Source organism: Onychostoma macrolepis, chromosome 25 (assembly GCF_012432095.1).
Source record: "Onychostoma macrolepis isolate SWU-2019 chromosome 25, ASM1243209v1, whole genome shotgun sequence".
NCBI lineage: Eukaryota > Metazoa > Chordata > Actinopteri > Cypriniformes > Cyprinidae > Onychostoma > Onychostoma macrolepis.
This window is the reverse complement of record NC_081179.1, coordinates 17,646,561-17,672,399: the sequence shown is the minus strand read 5'-3', so window position 1 is coordinate 17,672,399 and position 25,839 is coordinate 17,646,561. Positions and strand designations below refer to the sequence as shown.

General features: G+C 36.9%; 1 protein-coding gene across 13 annotated transcripts in view; it reads left to right on the top strand.

Annotated features, from left to right (window-relative positions):
- tjp1b (tight junction protein 1b) overlaps positions 1–25,839 on the top strand; it is a 104,043-nt gene that overhangs the window by 44,770 nt on the left and 33,434 nt on the right. For 12 of the 13 annotated variants that reach the window (XM_058767535.1, XM_058767546.1, XM_058767538.1 and 9 more), the window contains one exon: positions 25,739–25,795. In XM_058767535.1, the coding sequence (XP_058623518.1) occupies positions 25,739–25,795 (57 nt within the window). Of the gene's footprint in view, positions 1–14,658; positions 14,795–25,738; positions 25,796–25,839 lie in introns of those variants that run through there. The other variant, XM_058767544.1, reaches the window with a different exon arrangement.

The window sequence follows — 25,839 nt, the reverse complement described above, 5'->3', positions numbered from 1 at the left end:
AACATTAGATAATGTATTAACTAACATGATCGAACAATGCATTTATTACACTATTTTATTAAATGCAGAAATTAACATTAACTAAGATTAATAAATGCTGTAGAAGTATTGTTCATGTTTACTAATGTTGTTAACTAATGTTAACTCTTAAATATTATTGTAAAGTGTTACCAATATTATAAATTAATTCAATTATTTATCATTTTTATATAATAATTTATGTAATAAGTGAGTGTATGTGTGTTTACATTTTTTTAAATATAGATATTGGAATTAACACTTTTTGTGGAGTAGCCTATATATTATATATTATTATTAATAATAATATAATATTTTTATCAACACCCCCATCCAGTGTTAGTTTAGTATCAGTGAGATAATATTAGTTTATTAATATTTTGAATTAGTTTTGATATTTTCTGTTTTTATTTTAATTCTACATACAGTTTTAGTAATTTTGTTGTTTGTTATTTTTATTTTTCATTTTTATTGTCTGGATAGTTTTTTATTTCAGTTTTAGAACATTAAGTTAAACTAAATAAAAACAAAATGTTGTCTTGGCAACTAATTGAAAAAAAAAAAAGGATGTATTTTAATGCAGTAAACTTTTTTTTTTTTTTTTTTAATTCATATAACAGATTATTTTATTTTTTTTAGTTTAGTTTTAATTGTAGTTTTTGTTAAGTATAATATTCCTGACACACACACGTACATGATTAAATTTATATAAATGATATATATTATTTTAATCATATAGATTTTGTAACTTTTCTGTTAAACGGCCGGTCAGCACAGTTATTAGAGACCGATGATGTTAATCTGAAAATGGCCAAATATTGTCAGATTAATTGGCCTGTGCAATATATTGATCTCTCACTACCTGCCAATTTCAATTTGGCACTAAATGTTTCTTACTAGCCCTAAAACTATATTTGGCATGATTACATTTGAATATTTTTGTTAAAATATTTAGCTATTTTCCTAACCACAACACTGTTTTTTTAAATATATGTTTTAATTTTCCACAGAGGTTTTGTTACCTCCATTAGTCACTAAATCGTTGTTTTGTAAATTTGTTGCATCCATTTGTTTTGTTTTGTTTGTTGCTCACATTAGCGAGGGTCCGACTATCATTCTTGTGTTGTTCTTGTGTCTAACATTGCATTTACAAAATAAGGTACTTGCTTACTGACCAGTAAATCCATTATTCCTTCACCAAAGGCAATTTTAATGCATACTTGGTGTTTGTTGAGTATTAATTTTTGACCGTGGTTGTCAGACTTGTTTTGAAGGTTAATAACAGGATGCAGTGGAACAGATGCAGGGAAAAGGGATTGTGCTGTAGTTTGCATTGTGTGGTAATTCTTATCCGTCTCATGGCCTGTGACTTTGGGCCGGTCGTTTCACTGGTCAAGTCTCAGTAATCCTGTTGGTCTAATCGCTTCATGAGATCAAAGGCAGAACCACAACACCATTTCCCGTCTAGCCTAAATGGAGGATTTTGTTTGTGCCCCGCTCAATGCCCTTTCTTGGTAAAAAAAAAAAAAAAAACACTGGCCCATTCTCCCGCCCTACACTGCAACTTAAATGAAGCTTTAGATGTGGACTTGTTAGGATAATGCAGTTTGGCACATGGAGGCCTGGACACTGACTTCTTTACAAGTCCTTCAAGGTATCTGGATGGATGCTAGACAACTTTACAGTGGCCCTGCCATTTCTGTCTGTGATTAAAATCTGTTTTTAGGAAAATAAATCCACCTCCTTCTGTCATTATCATAATGAAGGCCAGTGATTTTAATCTGTGTTTAATGTATACAGATGTTTTGGCTTCTTCCTTTCTAGTTATACTTGGGTGGCTGGTTTTGGTTTGTAGTCTCTTAAGTAAAACCAGACATAATAAAATTACTTGTTTTCCCATATAAGAAAAAAGTATTAAAAAAACTTTGTAATAATATTACTAATAATTGTACAAATTTTGGCGCTGATATTTACATTATTACACTTAAAAAAAAAAAAAAAACTTTTAAAATTTTTATAATATTGTATCTTTTTCCACATTTTAATCAATTATTTTGCCCCAGCAACATTATTATTATTATTATTCTTTTGAATTTGATTATTTTAATAATAATAATATATATATATTTTTTCTATATTTGAATCATTTATTTTGCTTCAGTACAATATAATAGCAATATGAATATCAGCTAATGAATTTTAATTAATCTTATATCACACTTACTATATTTCTCACAGTTTAAATGAGTGTTGAAATATTTAGCTTCCTTTTATATTTGATTATTTTTCAGGAGGATCATTGTTTTTGGGGCGAGTTTTGTGTCAGAAAGTTTGAAAACGCTTTATTATATCTAGATTTTTGTCTTTTTTTTTTTTTTTTTTTTTCAAAAGGTGTTAGCCTACCGTTGTTTTGTGTCCAAAGCACATTTTTCAGAGGCACATTTTAGCCCCTTTTTTAAGATGGCTTTATTTATTTTTTCTTGGAAAGCTTATAGTACGGTACGGTATTTATCCACCGTTTGTTCATTAGTTAGTGTTTTTATCCTTTAGCTACAGTGCGAGTTGTTGGCATGGTGATTTCTCTCTCTTAAACACCCTTCACCCGTTTGTTTAATCTTGTAAAAGAATGTGAGAGCCGTCCTTCACAGCGGCGGTGGGCAAATCCAGGACTTGGCCGAGGGTAGAAACAGAAATGGCTCCCTAACGAACTTTCCACAACATTCCCCCTGTCCACCATTGGTCAGCAAACAGATAGTCCCGTCCCTGAACTCACGCCATTGGTTGAGCCAAAAATGACACACTTCGGCTTTGACTTATTTACTTGCTATTCTCTATATAACTTCCTTCCGTTAATCAGCCATTTAGAAACCATTATTGGTCAATGCAGATAGTCTCAAAAGACTAATTGACCGTTCACTCACTTAATTGAGAACATTTGTCTAGCTAAGTGTTTTTTCTTTCGGATGTCGAGCGTTTCTGGTGTGTCTGTGGTGTTTAGCTCGCGCGTGTGTCCAGGGTTGTTCTTTATAATGATGCTTTTGATACGTGGGATTGAAGGGATCAAGGTCAAAGATACAGGACAGAGCTCTGTCTCACTCTTTTGTGTCAGGTGACCTGCTTTTCTGTGAAACTTGGACGTGGTGTATTCTCTCTCGTGGATCAAGGGATTATTTTGTGTTTGTGGGCTGGACACTGACCCAGTACTTCTGCCTGTAAGACGCGAGTGTGGGTTTATTAGTGTTGTGAACGTGTAATGAGCAGGATTGTAAACGGAAAACAAATAGTGGCTTAAGATAAAAAATAATGGTTGATGAATAAATACTGTCTCTTGGGCAGAATAGAGGTGTTAAGATGAAAATGCCTGTTGGATGTACACACAGGAAATGTTTTTGCATTCCTTATGCGCTTAAAAACATAATCAGCACGAATTTTCCTTTTAAGATTGTGCGATGATGATAAATGATTCGGTTCAGTCGCAATGACTCACTTATTAACAGTGACTTTCTGCCACCTACTGGCAGTTTTAATTTCACATTTGAAGTCTATTTTCATTTTTTAAAATAATTTCAAATATCAGTATTCAGTGTATGATGTTTAAAATGTCAAAACATTTTGCATTTGTAACTAGGGTTGCAAAGGGGTGGAAAATTTCCGGTAAAGTTTCCAAAAATTTTGGTTAAAATTTCAATGATTAAAACTACTACTATAAACTACTATATATTATTATAAATATTTATTAATTTAAAAAAATGTAAAAATATTTGTTGACACTCTCGACAGCATGTATTTTAAGCACTACAAGATGTAGTTTTCTTAAAATATCTTAAAAATTTTAAAAATATCTAATCTAAAAATAACTAAGACTGTCAATATTAAAATAATTGTGATGAATCTCATAATTTCTGATCAAGCTTGATTTTTATTCAAGTAGATTAAAACAGTAATTAAAAAAACTTTTTAAATTAATATTTGATATCTTAAATTAGCATTTTATAAAAACATATTTTGTTGAAATTTGCATGAACACCCAAATGTATAGATTAATCCAAAAAATATTATAGTAATCTAAGTATATTAAAATAATCTTAGTCTTGAAGTTAATTGCTATGTTTTGAAGTTGTAAATAAAATGTTAATGTTTCACATTTAATTTAATGTGTTGCTTGCCATTTCTTTGTAATTTATGAGTGAGAATTGTTTCTTCACTAATTCTTTTTCAGTGTGCTTTTTCTTTAGACATAAAAACACTGTCTACACTATCAAGCTTCAAGTTTGTACTTTATATGCTTATATCCTTTCACAATTTTCTTAAAGGTCAAATGAAAGGTCAGAACTGATTTTGTCGTTGCATCCTTAACCATTAAAATTGACCAGTGCGGAAGTTGTTCACTGTTTCCATTGAATGTTTTATCAGTGCATCCTCTCCTTAACATGACGGTGAGTGTTTTTGAAACATAGAGAATGAAACACAGTACTATCCCTCGAGCACAGTATCATTACAGTTTCACTCCAGACAGAAATAGATGTGCTGAGACACCACATTTAAAAATAGCACTGTCAGAACGTGGAGGCTTCAACTGATTTTGCTAAACTGAGTTTTTATTGCGTCTGAGTGTATTTGAAAGAAGCAATTCATGCGTTACTGCATGGAGCACTTAGCATCGCTTCACAGTGTCTGATGGACCGAGCTATCAGAAATCAAGCAGTGGTTGTTTAGTGTCGAACGTGAAGGAAGCTGTGCAGTTGAAGGCATGTTAACAGTAGTGAGGGTAAATCTTGTCATTTTTGTGCTTGTGGTTCCTGATTCTGGCTGCAGTCTCAGTCGACTGATCTTTCCGCCTTGAGCTTTTTGGCCGCAAGCTTTGACGAGCTAAAGTTTTTAATCTAGATCCAATCATCTAGATTCAGTGAAACTCTGTCAGTGCAGAGCTGTAAAGTTGAAATTTCCCTCACATTTGCTGAATGATTGAAGGATCTCATTCTTAAACTAAATGAACTTGCGGGTGGACAGATGAAGCATCTAGTGTGTGAACAAAAGCATCTTGAATTGAACGAATGAAACATCTCGTTTGTGAAAGAACTTAATGAACTTAGCAATTTGTAAGGGAAGCAAACTGAACAAATGAAGCAGATTCTTGGTGAACGAACTGAACAAATGAGGCATTTCATTCTTGAGTGAACTGAGACATCTTGTTTTAAGCAACTAATTTGACAACAAATTGAATGAGCAAAGCACCCAATTCATGAAAACCTGATTCTGAATGAATTAAATGAAGCGTCTTGTTCTTGGTCAAACTGAACAAAAGAGGCATCTCATTCCTGAGACAACTGATTCATCCAAGTGTTTTGTTTTTGAACAAACAAAGTGAATCGGTACATCTTGGTCATGACTAAAATGAACAAAGTATCTCATTCTCGGTCAAACCGAATCAACGAAGCATCTTGTTTGAACGAACTGAACAAATCAGACTGATTCAATTAAACATTTTGTTTGTGAACAAACTAAATGAATCTGTAAATCTCGTTCATGACTAAAATGAACAAACAAAGCATCTCATTCTTGGAAAAACTGAACAAATATAGCATCTTGTTGGTGAATGAACTGAACAAACGAGGTATCTCATTCTTGATACAACTGAACAGACTGGTTCATATCGTTTATGAATGAACTGAACAAATGAAGCAACTGGTTCATGGACAAACTGAACAATTAAGCAAATAATTTGTTGATTAATTTGAATGAACAAATCACCTCCTTTGTGAACTAACTGAACAAATTAGGCATCTCGTCTGCAAATGGGTTGGTGTACGTATGAATCTGAATAATTTTAGTGAATAGATTTAAAAGATGATTCGGTTTTGTTCTGTAAAGGTGGTTCTTTTTTGTCTGAGTCTTATTAGCATAGTTAATTTAATAGCCTATTTCTGAAGTCTGAACTAATTCTTAATTCACTTTTGCCTACTTATCAGCTTTGCCTTACCCCTTAAAAATGTTAACTCACGGGCATGAGTGTTCCTAAAAAAATAAAGTAAGTGTAGAGCCCTGCAGCAGAAATGGTCCTGAACATCAAAGCCAGGGATTTAAAATTCATCCTGCGCACTGAGGCCACATAGTCAGAAACCTTCTGTTGTTTCACTCTCCTCCCTCTCATTCTGAAACTAACTTACGTAACACAGGGAAAGTTGACATACGTCATTTTGCGCAAGCACAACGTAACATTACACATCAAGTTTAGCTGAGTTATATAAGGGTGTGTTCCGTAGTAATTTGTGTTTTTGTGTGTGTATAACTCTGGCATCCTCACCAGGTTTGTGGCGGCACGAGGGTTCAAAGATCAGCTATGACACCAGGGTTAACGAGTCCTTGACTTTCTGCTGTCTGGTGTAGTATTTCTCACCACGCTATCTCCTGGACGTGAGCCAGATGCTGTAATGTAAACAGTGAAACACACACTGATAGTGTGAGAGTGCAAGGAGACGCCCCATACCTGACATACCTGATCTCATTGTTTCGTTCCAGTGACCTGTCGAACTGGTTTCGGGAAAACAAGTTGTGTGGATGTAGTGATACGGGCCGAGGCCATCCGGTTTCTTTTTAGGATTTCATTGACTCAATAAACATTCAGTCTGAATGTTGGTGACTGACACATTTTTAATCATTATTTGGTATGTCATTTTCAGTTGATATTAGAGATTTTGGTAACACTTTACAGTAAGTTTCAATTCATTAGTTCAATTCCGAACCATTAGTTCTGTCATGACAAATCTCAGAGAGTTTAGCATGGTAATATACGTGATAATGTTAATGTGTTTGTTCTTGGCGGAATAGATCTGCTATGCTGCTGTTGCAGAGCAAGTAACAAGATTTGCTACTAGTGTTGTCACGGTACCAAAATTTCAGTATTCGGTACCGATACCAATGAAAATCCACGGTTCTCCGTACCAATTTAATTTGTCTTTTAATTAATTAAATTTAAACACATTAAATTTTTTTGGTAAATAAAGGGGATTTACTATTAAAATTAAAATATGGAAGAAATATTGTGAGGAGATTTCTTAAAAAATAAAGATTTATTAATTTTTTCAACAGTAGTAATAGTATTACATACATTCTACTAAATAATAGTAATATATTTCTGGCACAATGTCTTTAAGATAAACCTTTATTTTGACGGGTTGCCGTGAATACCTTTAAATTCCTGTGTGTAGCTATATGATATGAGGATAGGTTTACTCAAATGAAATGGTAAAATGCTCGTGAAGTGACTCTCAGAGAAGTTCTGTAGATGTTGTTTATGTATTTATGTCCTCATTGAGACGGCAGATGCTGAAATTACCGCGAGCGTCAGGCGTGCTTCAGTGTATGTAAAAAAAAAAAAAAACTTTCATTCACACAGAGACTCGCAGAACATGCGGGATTCATATTTGAATCGACTTTTGCGGCTTTATATTTACAGATACTAGTCCATATCGCGATTTGATTTAAGTGTAATGACCTACTTTTGATGAATTCATCCAAACTTTGACAAATTCCGTGACATTCCGTGCTAAACTGTAAATTCCGTTTTTAAAGCTGGACTCCCGAGATTCCGTCCGTGTTTTCTGCATCGCGTAAATCATAGGGCCGTACGCATCAAGAACCGGGTTGACTGGGTACTCTGTACCACCTGTACTTAAAAAAACCTGGTACCGTGACATTTTAATTTTTTTAGTACCGACTTGGTACCGAAGTACCGGGTCTTTTGACAACACTATTTGCTACTACCGATACATCCACAACATGCTACTGTGAGTTTGTAAGAAATACTACTGCTGCGCATATAGCATATATGAAATATCCCCACTATATAACATACATAAAATCACCCTGATCTATACAGGTGGAGCTGGGAAAGGAGGAGGGTTTCTGAAGTGCACACACTAACCAAGTATTTTAATGTCAAGCTGTGAGCTCATTGGCTGCTGACATGAAAAGAAACCAATCAGCTGTGCCATGTGAGTAATGATGTCATTATATCAGATTGAGTTAGACCTATCAGACTGTGCCATCTAGAGTTTCATGACAGAACTTTGTTTAATTCATTAGGCATCAGGAACCAATTGTGAAATTTTTTTTACAGCATTTATTTATCTAGATTGTTAATACGTACATACGTGTATACCATCAAAATAAATTCAAATAAATTCATACTTTTTATGCAAGGATGCGTTAAATTGGTCAAAAGCGATAGTAAAGACTTTTATAATGCTACAAAAGATTATTTCAAATAAATGCTGTTCTTTTGAAAATTCTATTCATCAAAGAATCCTGTGACAGTATGTATCATGGTTTCCACAAAAATATTAAACAGCACAGTTGTTTCTAACATTGATAATATTTTGTAATGATGTTAAAATCATTGTAAAAATGTCTTCTTTCAAAAATCTTTCCCACAAGGGTATAAATGAAAATGTAATGTTTTATTTCCAAAATAAAGTATATTTATTATATAAACACATCAGTATATTTATAAATTATAGTATATATTAGCCTAGATTTATCAAATGTTTCAGGATGTTATTGTTCATTGTTAGTTCATGATGGCTAATGTTATCAAACCCTTTTTAATACCAGTCTATATTGTATATTTAATTGTTTATTCCCATTTTCACCATTTTTTCACTTAATGTTAATCTTTAAAAAAAAAACTAATAATATAATAAAATATTAAACAAATCTAAATATTATTTAGCAAATCTCAAAATTAAGATTTTTTAATACTGTACATTGTAATGTTGTAGTGCCTAAATAAAATTATTAATTTAAAGGCATTTTATTTAATTTATTTTGACCAAATAGTAAAGAATTTTAATGTCAGGTTTTAATTTATAGGTTATCAAAAGAATTATCTGTGTGTCTGTATCAGTATTTTGGCCCATCGGTATTGACCAGAATTTAATAAAAGTGAATCTCTACACAAAACAAAACAAAAAAAAAACCTTATTCGTGCCAATTAAGGAAGTGGACAGAAAGCGTTTGGACCCTTATTAGTGTCTAGAAAGCTCATGGTCAGTGGCTTCATGTAGACTGAGCTTTTTGGATGCATGAACAGACTTGTTTTCATTTGGCCACTTTAATTTTGCCTCTGTCAATTTTAGATGCAGCGTCCCGAGACACGTGCCTATTTATACGACTCCAGTACAAGCGCACAATTATTCTGCTTCTCTAAATGAGGCCATTTTTTACTCTTTGGGATTCATTAAAATAGCATTTCATCTGTAAACGGTCCAAAAGATGTGCGTGTATGACGTATTTGCAATTGCGCGCTTTCATTAGAGGCTGTTTGCACGAGTTCGGAGCACAACTGCGATCGGTCGTGTGTCCTTGTTAATCCTCTGAATTGATTGCATGAAACGAGAGCCTGATAGCTGTATCTTGCTGGAGCCGACCCTCCTGCTTTTGTTCAGCAGGGGAGAAGGTGTGTGTTTATCGGGGGGTCGAGTCTTTGTCTGGGACAGCTGTTATCAGTGCGTTCCCGTTCCTCTCTGGGCTCCGTGGAGGTCTCTGATAACTCCCACCATGCACTCTGAGTGCGAGTGGAGTCGGTTGCAGTCGGCTGGATTTAAAGAGTCACTGTCTCATCTAAAAGTTCTGATTTGTTTCCTTCTGAGCATCCGCTGATACATTTTAAAGATTTTTTTAGGGTTGCACTGATTGTGGATATTTTTACTTCATAGCTATTTTCGCATTATGACTGATAATCGATGCAATAAAAGTGCAATATTATAAATCTTATATTATTCTGATAATTTAGTATAAGTATAGATTTATAAGATTAATTAAATTTAATTAATTAATTTAATAAATTTAATTTATTAATTTCTGCTTATTTTAAATTCACTTGTAGCATGCAGACTGTTTTTGTTTTTAGTATTTTTTTTTAATTAACAAGTTAGTATAAATGTATGATATTACCCATTTATTACAGTTCATTTATTTCAATTAATTCATTTCAGCTTTTAAATGGACTTGTAGCATGCCAACATTTTGTTTTAGTGTTCAGTATGTTTTGCTTTTATTTTAAAATGTAAGTATAGATTTACAATATTGCCTGTTTGACAGAAAATATTAATTGATTAATTTTTCACATATTTTAAATTCACTTGTAGCATACCAATTATTTTGTTTTAAATATAGATTATAATATTAATTGGCTTATTGCTATTGTCTAGAATTTCACTAATGATGCATCCCTGGAATAAAATACTGTTCAATACTGTGGTATGGGAAAATGTTAGCACTCATAATATCAATTTATAACATCAGCCAATGACTATAAACTTTAAACTCTCAATTTTGTACAAAAGCCATCCACTGATTCCAATGGCTGTGCGACCTGTAGCCTGTGGCATCTCTATTATTAAACAGTTCGGGCTTTGTAAATTTGTGATTATGTTCTCTGGTTATCACATGTGAGTTGAAGCATGTGATTCCATTAAGTGAGCGATCTAATGTTAGCCGTGTCACAGTGGAATGACAGGAAGTGAGTGATCCCTGACGTGATCTTTCAGGCACAAGTGTGACGTTGCCGGTGGTCTGGCCATCATCAGAGATTCCCTGTCTCCCCCTCTGATACCAGCTGAGAACCTAAAATAACTGCCTCCCAATGACTTCCCCTACATGAGATCCAGCACACTTCAGGTGCAGCAGTCTTAAAGGGATAGTTCAACCAAAAATTAAGTTACTCACCACCAACTTTTATTCAGTGCACTTTTTCATGGAGGACACAGCTTATAAAAGATGTTAAATGTCCTTGAGGAATCAAGGCTACTATAGCAACATCATTTGCTGTCATTCAGAAATTCTTCCTTTCTATTGGATGCTTTTTATAGCGTCTGATTTCTTTTTGTTAGTCATTTTCGGCCTTGGTGTGAAGAATTTACTTGCATTGAGAAAGTGATTTTTACATTCCTACAGAACTTGCATGCACGTTTTCTCCAAACTATGTGAATGTCACTGCCAGAGGTCATTGAATGGAAATGAACTACAGCATCCATCCATCCATCCATCCATCCATACCGTGTCCCCTTGCTCCCGTGAAACCTGAGCCCTAATCATTACCTATGGGCTCTTTATAATACTGTAGAATCAGCAGCCTTCAGCTATATATAGCCTTTTCGATACAGTGGAGGCTTCAGCAGTGTCACGTTTTTCCTGTTTTTCACCCCCAAAGAAGTCCTTCAGCGGATGTGGACGATGTCAGTCTTACATGCTGCTTTGAGATCAGTTCATACCAACATAACCTTAAACATGGTATTGATTTCCATACAGTAGTATGGCTTGTCAGTTGGATTGGGAATCATTAGAATTTTAGCCCTTATCATTTAACCCTTATCAATTCCATTCCTTAATGATTCCCAGTTTCCATTCCAATAAGATATAAAAGAATGAAGTCAAACATTTAGATATCAAACACATTTATTCTTTTATCTTTTTGTAAAACATTTTTTTTGCCTATGGTTTTAACAAAAATACCACAGCAAAAACAACTAGACTAACTATTATAGATTTCAAACATTATTAAAGAGAAGTAAACAGTCAAATAAACGAATTAATAGTAGAGCAAGTAAATACAACTGAACACAGTTTAGGTGCAGAAATTGAAATCGAATTTAAAATAAACAAAATAATGATTTAAAAAAATGCAACCCAGCGCTGGGTAAAATATGGACGAACCCAGCGATTGGGTTGTTTAGACCCAGCGTTTGGGTTACTGCCCAGAAGGTTGGGTTAAACATTTAACCCAACTGTTGGTTGAAAACAACCCAGCATGTGTTCTGTCCAATATTTACCCAACACTGGGTTGTATTTAACCTTGCATTTTTTACACATTTTTTTAACTACACGCGACGCGACAAGATTCCAGCGACAAGCAATTTGGGTGTCCACACCAGATGCGACGCGACGACGTGACAGAATCAATCAAATATCACAGTCAATCAGAAGCGTGTGTGGGCGGGCTCTCTCTGGAAGCGCACTGCTCTCACAACGAAATGGATACGTTTCTAATGAATTCATAAATATTAAACCTTTTTAACATCATTAAATGTACATACTGAGTGACTGATAACATCTTGACATGGAATACACTTGTTGGTTCGCAGTGAGTCACTGTTTTAAAGTACATCTTCGCTTTAATTAATTGTCAAGATCTGAGGTAAACTATCTATTGTTGCTTTCAGTATGGCTATAAGGTCACGCAATATGATATTTAAACTCATATTGGACACGTTTAACTTTGAATGAAGCACATAATCACCTGAGATTATCTACTGTCATATACTTTGTATGTTATTGTTCCAGCCGTGACGTTGCGGAAATAGAAACCGTTTCTGAATTAGAAATTTCGCGCATCGCCGTCGCAGCAAGTTAGGACAAAAACTCTGATTAACTTGGAAAAGATAGCTTTTATCGTGTGTCGCTGCGTCGCGTGTAGTTAGGACACGGTGTTAGAGTGTAGCTATCTATAAATAAAATAAAGATTAGTCCTTATTCGGACTAATCGGGGAGTGATTTTATTATTTTTTTTCTTGTCTTTTGTTCACTGATAAACATTAATGGCACAGAAAGCAGCAGGAATATTAGGCTGCTGTGACTATAAGACCTAACGCACAGATCCAATGTACTGTTACACATGTATTGTCATCATCAGCTGTTTACGTTCGCTCAAGACAAAACCAACTCAATTTTTTTTTTATTCCATTGCCCTGCATCTTATGTTTTTTTAAATGTATTTATTTTATTTTTTTATGCAAAAGCACATGCTTTGTGAATGACCACTAACACAGCAGATTAATTAGCAAGTTTGAGTTTTAAGACTGACTGTCTGCAGCTACTTAAAAGCATCTTCTCAGATCAGTGTGGTTTTTCTACTACGTTCAATGCTCTAGCACAGACATATGTCACAACGCTGCCGAGTGGCTTTCGGAATGAGGTGCAGCGAGCTGGCAGTATGGAGATAGCTGACAAAACGTATGTTTGCCAGACTGTCTCATGTTGCCGAACTGAGGAAGATGGTACTTCTGCACTGAACTCACTGTATGGTGCATGAATCAATCTGAAATTCTATGAAATTTGAATCAAATATGCAAACTTTTAATAACTAACAAAAACCTTTGGGATATAACAGTGCTTATGTTTTAGCTAGTTAAATGCTGACACAACCTGTATCCTACAAGCACAAGACTAGTTGGTTGGGCTTCAAATGGCACTGCTTCAGCAGAAAGACCTGTTTATTCACCATTTGCCTCTATCAGTAGGCTACCTCACATACTGCATTTGAATAGCAATGAACATGGTATATGAACTCTGGTCTGGTCTATTGATAGTGAAGAAGTCCCATGTTGTAGCTGTGCTAAACAGCGTGAAGGAGTGAGGAAAGGAAAACGTGTGTGGAATCTGTCATCACTCCGGGCCTTGCGTTCCAGCCTGACAGCCTGTCAAAAGAGCTACACGTGCCTACTGCATTTCCTACATTTTTAGGGATTTTAGAGGCAGGCATGTACACAGCGGGTTTCAAGTGAGATGGATGAAGCTTAGGTGCCACTAAAGCATTCTACTGTTCTTCACGTATGGCTTATCCATATTGAAGTATTACTGTTTTATGTTTTGAACTCGAGTGTTAAATAATACTGCCAAACTTATTAATTTGTTAAAGGGATAGTTCACCCAAAAATGAAAGTTTCTCCCCTTATGTTGTTCCCAAACTATGTGATTTTTCTTTCACAAGATAATGTTGTTTGGACCCCAATGTCCATCAAAACATATTAGTTTCTTCTGCGAAACATAAAGTCATATAAGTTTGGAACGAAATGAAGGTGAATAAATGACACATTTTTCACTTTTGGCAATACTATCCATTCAATCTTGGTATTTTCACTGAAATTATGAGAAATAGGAAAGACGTTCACTATTTAACTTGGATTATGATTGGCTGAATGCATGAACAAGTACCTCAAAAGTATCTACACCTAAGAAATGAGAAAAAGCGATTGCATTACGAAGACTTCCAGCATTGCATTTCCATGCTCTGCTCCAGTATTGGCATTTACCTGCAGGCTTCGTAGCCTGTGGAGTACTAGAGTGATTTCGGAGTGTTGTCCTCCTCCTGTGGCACTGAAAGGGTTAACACCGATACAGCACTTTCTACTGCAGATGGATCTGTGCTCTACTGAGCAGAGCAGTTCTACAGTGAAGCACTGCTGCAGCTCAGTACACACACTCGCACTTACTCACTCGAACGGTGCCAGGCCACGGGGATTTACTTCAGCGACTCGCTTTTGCCGTGAAGAGGTTGGCGAGCATAAACCGCGATTTGAACAAACCCATGCAACTTTACTGGAAGTGTGCGGAGTACTATTTATAAGCGCCTGAGCTGCTCAGCAAATCAATGCGGTCGGTGGATGTGCCTCATCTCTTTTCTGAAGTGATTGAACAGTAACTTGCTGTTCTCGGCTGGCCACCGCTTGATACATCGGGGCAGGGTTGGGACTCTCTCTTTTTTGTCTGTACCTCTCACTCTCTCCCTCCCTTCCCCCCTCTCTCTGCACTATCTTCCTCCCTCCCCCGCCTCGTGCCGATTGAATCGGGGATCTCGCTGTGATCAGCCAGGTTCAGTATGAGGGCTGGAGGCTTGCTGGCGTGCACACGGGTCTGCGGGACCCTAGTTTTGTAGCATGCATGTGACTGAAGAAAGCTACAGATATGCTTCTGGTTCTTCTGAGATGATCTAATGGCTGTAAGTAATTTTCTTGATGTTATTTTTGTGATAACGTTGGATTTCTGTCATGAGCAAGTAACTTGCATTCAAGTTGAACCTGATTTGGCTCTGGTCAAATGCTGAATGCAACACATTAAACCTTTGGTGTGTTGTAGTTTCTTAATACTTCGGAGGAGTACAACAAGTGCTCCAACAGTTGTGCAAATTGAGGGTAGGCTCAGGCAAGCTGTTAGTTTTCATTTAGCTGCAGTGTTTGGCGTGTCTTTAGCGCCGTAAATCTGCAGTGACGTTGCCGTGGTTCGTATGTGCAGGATGTCGCTACGTCCTCTGGGAACCACCTCCCCTTGCTGTGAGCTTTCCTGCTCCTTCGTTTGAATAGCTGGATCACATGCTCCTGGATTGGGGCTTTTAGCCATTGTCAGCACTTTGAGACACATCTTTCTCCATTTCTGAAGTCATCAGTCATCAGCTCCTACGTGTTACGGACTGATGCCAGATCCAGAGGTGGTGTGTGTGTGTGTTTAAGAGAGACATTTGGATGTTTTTCCACCCTCCTCATCTACTTTTGGCTTTCAGTCAACATACGCAATGTTCTCTGAGTGCATTTGTTTGCACTGTCCAATGCAGCTCCTGCTCTGTCTGGCTCAGCTAACACTTAACCCTTGTTTGATTGTTACCTGATGCTCTATGTACGGTTTTCTGGAATTTTTTGGTAAAATATGTTGACGGTTACTAATTCTGATTTAAACTTAACATCAATCAAAACAGACCTGATTTACTTTCTTAATTTCTGAATATTCTTGGTCATATTAACCATAGATTATTAAAGGTATTTTTATTATGGTAATTTAATTTTAAATTTAAGTTTTAAATATATTTTTCAGTGTAAAAAAAATAGCTACATTAAGTTTTAATTCATAAATTCTATGCTTTTTGTGGAGTTGAACCACTCAGCATTTTACAACCTAAACTAACCCTGCCATGTCATGAAAAAGTAAAATGATCTGATATTTTGACTTATTGACCTTGACGGGCAGTTGTGAGGGTCTGCAGGGGTAATTTCATTTCCAATTTTTTCCTGCATATTTTTGCCCATTATTTGCGCCACTCTTGGTGGATTAAAGTTCATTCAAAAAATTCTACAATACTGCACCAGTTCATTTTTTAATAAATAGTTTAAAAAAGCATACAAACCACTTTTTATCCCTAGTTAGTGCTAGATGATGGCAAAAAGTAAAATAAAATTCCCCAATAAATGGTGAAAATGAGCCAATGGTGACTAATAACGATAAAAAAATACTGATATCAGCTGATACCGCTATGATTCCAAAGTATTGTGCATTCCTACTTTTCTTCTATCGTGAACACTGTTTTCTTCTTGTAGCACTGAGAGAAAAGTAGGTCATTTCTCCACAACTTTGTGAATCAAAGCTCCTCTTTTTTTTTCAGTGGCCAACATAGTATCTAATTTGGTACCACTGCGTTCAATTCTGGATTAGCTCCCTATCATCCCAGACCTGCACATACACTTGCACAGCTTCGTTGAAATTCGCTAATAGTACTTGTAGACACCGTGAATTAGCCTATTACAGCTGCGTGTCTCCTACCGTCTCCCCTGAACGTCATCTTCATGTCGTCCGCATCGCGGCCCGCTAGTTCCCTGCATCTGAACCCGATGGCGACAACGAGAGAGCTATTTTTAGATCCTCCCTTTTGCTTCCTCCGTTTCGCTCTCTCGATTTCACTCTCCTGTGGTGAGGGATAATGTGCTGCATATCCAGATTTTAAAAGACGCTGAATCCCTGCCTCTCGGTTCACACCAGCATAGTAATGACTGTTAGCAGTTAGGAAGAGCTTGACACTTACTATTCGCAATGCCTCAGTCACGCATTACAAAGAGGCCTCTTGGTGGTAAGCAAAGAATCACTCACACAACTCTGTCACATTTCCACCCTAATGATGCAGATATCTTTTGCAGTTTTAATGGGGTATCTCAGGTCTTGGTGTTATCTCTGAAAGAGTCTCCAGAGTCGGACTATTAGAAGGCCAAGTTTGAACTTGCGCAAGGATTTTTTGCATGCCGCTTGCAAGCCAATTATCCCAGATCTGAGTTTCACCATTCTCCCTGTCAGATCGCCCCCATATAGTTGTCGTTACATAAAAACCACAGATATGTACACCATCTGTGCATCTTCCTATAATTTACTTTTTCCGTCTCCTTCAGAATTGATAACCCCTTCCACCCCCTGTTCTGTATCATTAATTAAAATGACTTGGGTAGATTCCTGTTGGAATTGTTTGGCCCTTACCTCTCGTTATGACTGGGTTCAGCTGTCCGATCCATCTGTGAGAGGGTCCATGGCTGCCCATGCCTCCAGACCTCTGACAGTATAGAGCATTGGCTGCCAGTCAAGCCAGTATTCTTTCTGCACTATGAAGATTTGATTGACCAAGGCGTAGGTGAATGTGCAACCTGTCCTTCTGGGAACACAGATTTAGAATTATAATGTGTGCAAACAGTGGACGCATTTATCCAGTTTGATTTACACTACACTTATACAGGCACAATGTCCTCTTTGGAAAAAAAACCCATGTAGGGTTCAAATGTGCAATGCTACACATTACTAGATGTCCAAATCAGAAATTCCTCTTCTGCTCATTAAAATTCCAATTAAACTTCCAGTGGGGAGTGACCGCTTCAATTCTGATTTCAACAACCTGAAAATAATGTTTCAGTAATTAAATTTGGGGTTTTGGTAATTGATCTCTTAATGCTATTTGTGGTGTTGTGTTCTTAGGTAATCAGTTGAATCAGTCGTAATGGTAAGTCAGCAGCAAGTCGCTTCTTGGTATTTCGCCCTAATAAATTGTACATATTCTCTACCATCATTTTTGGTGACAGTGAAGTGCGTCCACACTGCTGACATGTTTACATGTTGTAGCTTATCCACGTCACCTGCACAAAACTTGCACCAGTAATATAATTTGGAGCCCGAGTCGGTGCAGTAATAATTCATTTGGAGCCCGAGTCTGAGCAGTAGTGAATCATTAGGAGCTTGAGTCTGAGCGGCAGTGATTCATTAGGAGCTTGAGTCTGAGCAGTAGTGAATCATTAGGAGCTTGAGTCTGAGCAGTAGTGAATCATTAGGAGCTTGAGTCTGAGCAGCAGTGATTCATTAGGAGCTTGAGTCTGAGCAGTAGTGATTCATTAGGAGCTTGAGTCTGAGCAGTAGTGATTCATTATGAGCTTGAGTCTGAGCAGTAGCGAATCATTTGAAGCCCGAGTCTGAGCAGTGGTCAATCATTTGGAGCCCGAGTCTGAGCAGTGGTCAATCATTTGGAGCCCGAGTCTGAGCAGTAGTGATTCATTAGGAGTTTGAGTCTGAGCAGTAGTGATTTAATTAGGAGCTTGAGTCTGAACAGTAGTGATGTCATTTGGGGCATGAGTCTGAACAGTAGTGATGTCATTTGAAGCCCGAGTCTGAGCAGTAGTGATTCATTAGGAGCCTGAGTCTGAGCAGTAGTGATTCATTAGGGGCCTGAGTCTAAGCAGTAGTGATTCATTAGGAGCTTGAGTCGGAGCAGTAGTGAATCATTTGAAGCACAAGTCTGAGCAGTAGTGATTCATTAGGAGCTTGAATCTGAGCAGTAGTGATTCATTAGGAGCCCGAATCTGAGCAGTAGTGATTCATTTGGAGCCCGACACTGCGCAGTAATGATTCATTAGGATCCCGAGTCTGACCAGTAGAGATTTATTTGGAGCATGAGTCTGTGCAGTAATGATTCATTTGGAGCCTGAGTCTGGCTACTTTTTAAGTCAATGATTTTTGAATTTCTTGTTTTTTGCCAAATATGTTACTGAATCACTAACTGAAAGGGAGCCAGTTCTTCATTCAAGTATTTCTCAACCATGATATTTGCATTAGAGAGACAAGTTCAAACTAAATCTTTATTCACATGGTAAGCTGTTGTCTTGTCCATCACAAGTAAAACTTTGGTTACATGGCAAACAACAACTCTTAGGTTAATGCTTCAAAAACACCCCAAAAGCTGTTCAAAGTGGTGTCATCTTCAGCAAATAACTTGTTTCGTAACCTTGTCATCACGACTTTCCTCAGATGAGCAATTCGCTACTTGAGCGGGTTGATGAATTGATGCAATGAAGTTTTATCTCTAGCGTGGGAATCTCTTGATTGAGGAAATCTGTCAAAATGAATCTGGAGCCCACTGGACTCTCATACGTTTATACAGCAGCGGCAGGACGGTCGTTACAGTGATTCCCGTCACGAAGGAATACTTTTATGACATGTGTGACATGAGGCGTTTGATTACTGCCTATGTTTCATTTTTGACAGTACATGGAGTAAAAGTGAAGGTCGACCGTGCTCATTTCGTACTTGCTGGTTGTTTTATAGTATGGTGAGAAATGGAGTGAGACTTTAAAAGACTACAGAAACAGTCCATGTGTCATCAGTGGCTCAACTTCAATTTTGAGAAGCTACGAGAAAACTTTTTATGCGCAAAGAAAACAAAAATAACAATTTATTCAACAATTCTTCTCCCCGAGTTACCGTATTCCGGCATTTTGGAGAGTGCCCCAGAACATAATCAACGTAATCTGAACGTAAACAACTCTGATTACAATGATTACATTCTGGGGAAAGCGCGCACGTGCGTCTTGGTACTCTCCAAAATGGCAGAAGACACTATATCAAAAATATCTTAATTTGTGTTCCGAAGATGATCGAAGGTCTTACGCGTTTGGAACGACATGAGGGTGAGTAATTAATGACAGAATTTTCATTTTGGGGTGAACTAACCTTATTAGCTTACCATTACCCATATCTTTTTTTCATGGTTAATCTTGCCTGGAAGTTACTGGAAGAAGGTTTATTGACAAATGATTGGTGCGAGACACAGCAGTCAATTAGAAAATGAGAACCTTCTCTTTCCCTCTCACTCCATTCTTTCTGCTTTCAAGACCAATTAGTGCAAGTAGCTACAGTGCTACAAATCTTTACATATACAAACACAACCTCAAAATGCTGCCTCATCGGGTTTTTGCCTCCTTTAGCTGTTAACCAAAGTAAAATGGACCTTTTTTTCAGTTAAAGCAGCAACATGGAACTTGAACACACAGAATCAGAGTTTGTTGTGCATGTTTATTTGAATTCGGCAGCTGAAGAACCAAACAAAAGTCATGAATGTAGCTGTAAAAGTCAGGAATGGTATTGCCCAGTCATGTTCTACCATTAAAAGTAGACTGGTGAATCTCTTAAGTGCTTTTCCATGCGTGTAAACTTAACTGAAACTTCAGAGGAAACTGTGAACTAAGATTTACTGTCAACAGGAATCAAGTGGTCCCTTTGTTAGCTTTTCGGCTGGCCGATGAAAACCACCCATAAATTCTGACAAAAATGGTGCAGGGTATGTTGCATCAGCGTTTTTACAGCACCGATCAGCCTTAAGATGGGCATAAATCCTCTCAACCCCCCTTTTGCTCTCTAGAGTGCAAACTTTTCCCGGCCGGGCTTCAGTTTTGCACGCTGCTGTTTGTGAATATTTAAGATTGCCCAAAGTATCGTAGTGTGTTCCCCTCAAGTGGGGTTTCTGCCAATGTTTTGTGTGTAAAATATATTTATGTATACATAGAGGCCTTTGTATTTTCTTTACAGCTTATATATTTTTGAAGCTGTCTGGGTTGAGACAACAAACCATTTGTACTACTTGATACTGTGTTAGTTTCTTTTCTTACCCTCCAACTCTGGAGCCGGCTGGCAGCTTGCCTAGACCGATAGGAGGAACTGAGGGAAGAGTAATCTTGTGGTTAACAGGATAACTCCAAAGCTCTGTTCAAAACCTAGTAAGCTTACCTCACTGTTTACTGCCTACATGTTTAGGTGGCATTATAGCTTATACAGAACCTCATAAGTGTGTGATATGGAACTCTGCAAGACCAAATGGAGATGCAAAACACAATTTGAGTTTGATATTAGCATGTTACGTTAAATTGTTTTTTATACTTATTAACAGACTTTCTCATTTTCCATTGAGCTTTTTGCAGTGCATTTCTGGGATTGCATTTCCGCAAAAGGACTCATAATGCATTACAATTTGGCCAAAATTTGATATTTTAGGAGGTAGTATTATTAAAATAAAAATGTTCATACCAGGAATACGCCATTTATCTCAGTGGAGTTGGACATTAGCATGTTAAGATAAATGAACAGTTAAAGGGATAGTTCATCCAAAAATGAAAATTTGATGTTTATCTTCTTACCTCCAGGGCATCCAAGATGTAGGTGACTTTGTTTCTTCAGTAGAACACAAACAAAGATTTTTAACTCAAACCGTTGCAGTCTGTCAGTCATATAATGGCAGTCAATGGGCTCCAAGGCTTTGAGAGGCAAAAAAACATACACAGACAAAACCAAATTAAACCCTGCGGCTCGCGATGATACATTGAGGTCTAAATACACGAAACGATCGATCTGTGCAAGAAACTGAACAGTATTTCTATTTTTATTTTTATTTTTTACCTCTGATACACCGCAACGTCCAACTCTCCTGAGCATGTTCACAACATCCGGCACGTGACGCATCATCTTCTTGCTTTACGACAGATCGCAGACTTATAAGTGCATTACCACCACCTATCTCTCAAATGGACCATTGACACTCTATCTACAATCTCAATTAGGAGTGTCAATGGTCCATTGCAGTGCATTCTGGGATTTCATTCTCTATGAAGAATACATGTGATGTTGCCTAAAAAATCTGTGATCATTTATTCATTCTTGTTGTTCCATGACCGACTTTATTCTGCAGAACATTAAAGAATACATTTTGAAGAATGTCTCAAATGTTTCAAGACCTTATTGGACCACTGAGACATTTCTTGAATACCTTCTTTTGTCTCATACAAAACAACATGAGTAAATTAAGATAGAGTTTCCATTTTTTAGTGAACTGTCCCTTTAAATGCTGCAACAGAGTATGTAATGCATCTTTGAGAAGACAAATAAACAGTTCATGTGAATCATCTTTCAAGGACGTTCTCTTGTGGTGTTACACTTGCTCTTGAGGCTTTGACTCGCTGGATTAATGTCTCCCTATGCTGTTTGGTTTTTCTTGTACGGAAGATTTCTATGATTCAGCCTGTTGTTCCGTAGAGTGACTGTCTAATGCCCCGGCCGGCAGATCTGACAGATCTCGAGTGCGCTCGTTCAGCGTAAGTAGCATTAGTTACAGAACACTTGGAATTGGCCATCTCTGGTGGATGCACTGAACGTTTACACTTTTTAACATTCAACAAGGGAGAGAGGAATGGAATAGATTGTACAAGAGGCAGATGGAATTTCTAATTCACTTCCCTCCACGTGATGAAATGGGCTTGTTAGGGAATAAACGCAGTGATGTGGAGTCCCTGACTGAATCTGAGAGGGCTGAGTGACGTCCTAGTTCACTGAAAGGAGCTGTTGTACTCACAAGGACACAGGTTCGATTCTAGCATATGTCATGGGCTGATATGAAATCTCTCTTGTAGTCATCTTTCCTCAATTAGTTTGTCAGTTTAAGCTGTTTTTTTTAAAGTCCTTGAATCATTTTGAAGGAGTACTCTAGCTATTGGTTTGTGTTTAATAATTTTCTCTGATCACATTCAGTTGCTGTGATCTGCTGCATTGCAGGTTCATGGATTAAACCATTGATTGCGTTGCTTTAAAACTTACAATACGTTGGATTCAAGGTGTATAGTTTCATCAGTTCATGCATTCCATTCAGATTTTGTCTCATTTTTAAAACCCATGTTTTATGTACATTTAATTAGGAAAATTTGAGGAAAATATATTGTTTTTTTCTTTTCTAGTTATTCATTTAAAGTCTAATGCACACTTTTTTGAAGCCTGTGAATTCATCTTTCTTTAAATTCTTTTTTAAAATAATCATTTAAAACTTGACACTTTGTTTCTCATTGTTCATTGCTGTGATGCCAAAATTCACTTTTAGAATTTAAAATGAATTATTTTAGCTTTCACTGTTTTATTAGATTTTTTATTAATTTTATAAAACGGTAATATGAATTTATTGATGATGATGGAAATAATAATAATAGTTATCAGCTTATTCGTATGATCCAGAATATTAATTTCAGTGCAGCCTTATTTTATTTGTCTACTGTAATTTTATTGACAAATATATTTGCAAAGTTTTGTCTGTCCAGTTTGCTAGTGACGCTTTTGCATAACATTTCTAAAAGTATTTGTATTTAACATTTATCATGCCATGCTGAAACCTTCTTGGAGAAATTGCAGCTCCAAATTCATCCTCTTTTGAGCACTGCTTCTATTGAGTTGACTAGTTGGCCTCATGTTTATATGCATCACAAAAAAATTAATATGGCATCTTACCAAACTAAAGTCATTCTTTTTTAGTATAGTTGTGTCTAGGTTATGTTTTTGTGCAGCACCACTATCCCGCTGAGAGTAGCTGTGGCTTTAACAAGCCTCGGAGAGATGCAGGTTATGTTAATAGCACCGATCGATCCCAGCAGCTCCTCATTGCCATGCAGGGCACAGGTGAAGGGTTGAGCTTGCAGTAATTGTCCCCTAGGTCAGCACATTTCCCACAACGCACTGCCCTCGGATTCTCTCTTCTTCCTCCCTCCCTATTATTTCTTGCTCTGGTTTTTATATTAATTCCTAGTCCGTCAGTCATGTTTCATTACACTATAATCGTCAAACGGAGCTTGATTGGCTGATGTGCCTGCATTCGGAGAGCGATATGGTGAGGAGCGTCAGATCTTCCAGAAGGAAACGGCATATTCAACCTGTCCCGATAGAGACTACAGATACGGATGGTGAATAAAAGACCACAAAGTGACTCTGTAGATGCCGCAAAAAGACTTCATTTGGTCAGATTAGTGTGCAAGTCGAACCAAAACTGCTTGATCTTCAGAATTCATTCACTGGCGCTTTTGAGATTAAAGGGATCAGAGTGCGGTCGAGTTACAGTCGTTTTTTTAGCCTTGGCAAGAGACCGATAACCATAACTCTTGCTGTCAGGGTGTAGTAGATCTGTTTAACTAGCTGTGCGCTAACAAGATGTGTGCGGATTGAGACGGGCCCGATGTGAAGAGAGCTCTGAGCCGTGAAGCGGGCGAGACCTGAGTTATTATCTGCGAGGTCAAAGGCAGCAGACGGATGGACCGAGACTTGATCTCTCAGCTCGTGAAGATGTGACACGGGGACGTCATTCATCCTTCCTCTATCACCGTGAGGTCAGGAGCCGATCGTTCAGGCTTCACACAGAAAGTCATCAACCTCTCATCACTGTTTCCATTTGTTACAAAGCCTCGTCCCAGCATACTGTACCTGTGGATTTGCAGACATACGCCTTACTTTTGAATGTTGAAATCTGTCCTATTGATGTTTGGGATCATTTAATAATGTAAAGCCTAAATTATAGTCAGAATTTGTGTGTTATATTTGAGCCATTAGGCTTTTATAGTAATTTATTGATAAAGTAACTAATGCTGTTTATCACTGTATATTTTATAGAGTGGTGTTATCATTCTTAAAACTAATTAAAATAAGTTGATTTTAAAATAAAGCTGAAATACAACTGAAGTATGAATATACTGTATATTTTGTGTGTGTGTATATAAATATATAAGTTGAAATACTAAGACTACCAAAGCTAAAACTGAAATAAAAATAAATCTAAATAGTCTAAATCTAAAGTGCTATAATAGTATGTAAATAAAACTGAAAGTGTATAAATAATTATTTTATGTAATGGGAAGAGTTTAGTATTAGAATATTATTTTTAATATTTGAAAATATTTTTTTAAATATTTTAATTAGTTTAATATAATTTTCTTTATTTCGTTGTTCGTTAATTTATCTAGATTTATAGTATATAATTTGTAATAATAATAATTGGAATTAGTTGACGTGAGTGTTTTTTTTATTATTATTATTATTACTCATTTTAACTTTGCTTATTAACACTCAAAGGTTGTTTTTGTCCGTCCCTAAACATACAGTAAATAAACATCCTTGTAAATTTAGGTTGAAGTTTTAACAAATGGTCTTGTTGATCACATGACAGATTCGTCTTTAGTGAAATGAAAAATCTTGTATGAGGAGAGAGTGAAGATTCACTATTAATAGATGAGTGAGTGTGTGTGTGTGTGTGTAGTGGTGGATATCCTGCCAGGTGCTGTCTCCGGTCCTGACACCGCTGACATTCCTCATCCTTCATGGATTTCCACACTTGAGGTCTTGCCACGGGTGTGATTGAGTGGGCGGCACAGTTTCTAGAGCTACAACCCACAATCCTTCATGCTTACAGTTTAAACCATGAAACTCGCATCTAAACTCTCTGCTTCACCCTGCTGCTGTTTATTTTGCAGTAACAGCCATTATCGCTTGCATACAGCTACATGTGATTAGATTGTGACTGTTTTGCCCAGTGATCTTATGATCTATAGGAGCACAATTGGTGCGGCGTTGGCGTTGTTGCTGTGACTGTGTGAATCTGCTATTCGCAATGACTGCATTGCAGAAGCCATGGAGAAATAAATGAATAAATCAGTGTTTGAGCACCTCAGGTGGCTTCGGTGGATGTCAGCAGAGACGTTTTTCCCAGTCCTTTCTTCTCCTCAAGCCTATAGCATGAGAATGCACCACCTTTGTTTTTTCCTTGTCTGTTACATAACGTGTAGGAAGATCATTTACACACCATGGAGGATTTCCGAATGCTTTTACGGATGTTAAGCGCTGAGACTCCTTCAAAGACATTTCTGAATGTGTGTGTAACCCGCTTGGTTTTAATGAATGCATCCGCATCCTTTAGGCCGTGTGGGAATGTAACCAATTAAACTTGTTGATGGTAATCTAACGATTTGTGTGTTTCTCTATTAATCTCTTTCTTTCTGTTTTTTTCTTTCTCTCAATACAGAGTGCAGCAATGGAGGAGACCGTAATATGGGAACAGCACACTGTAACTCTACACAGGGTGAGCATTTAAACGTCTCTGTTGATTTGTGTCTGGAATCCCAG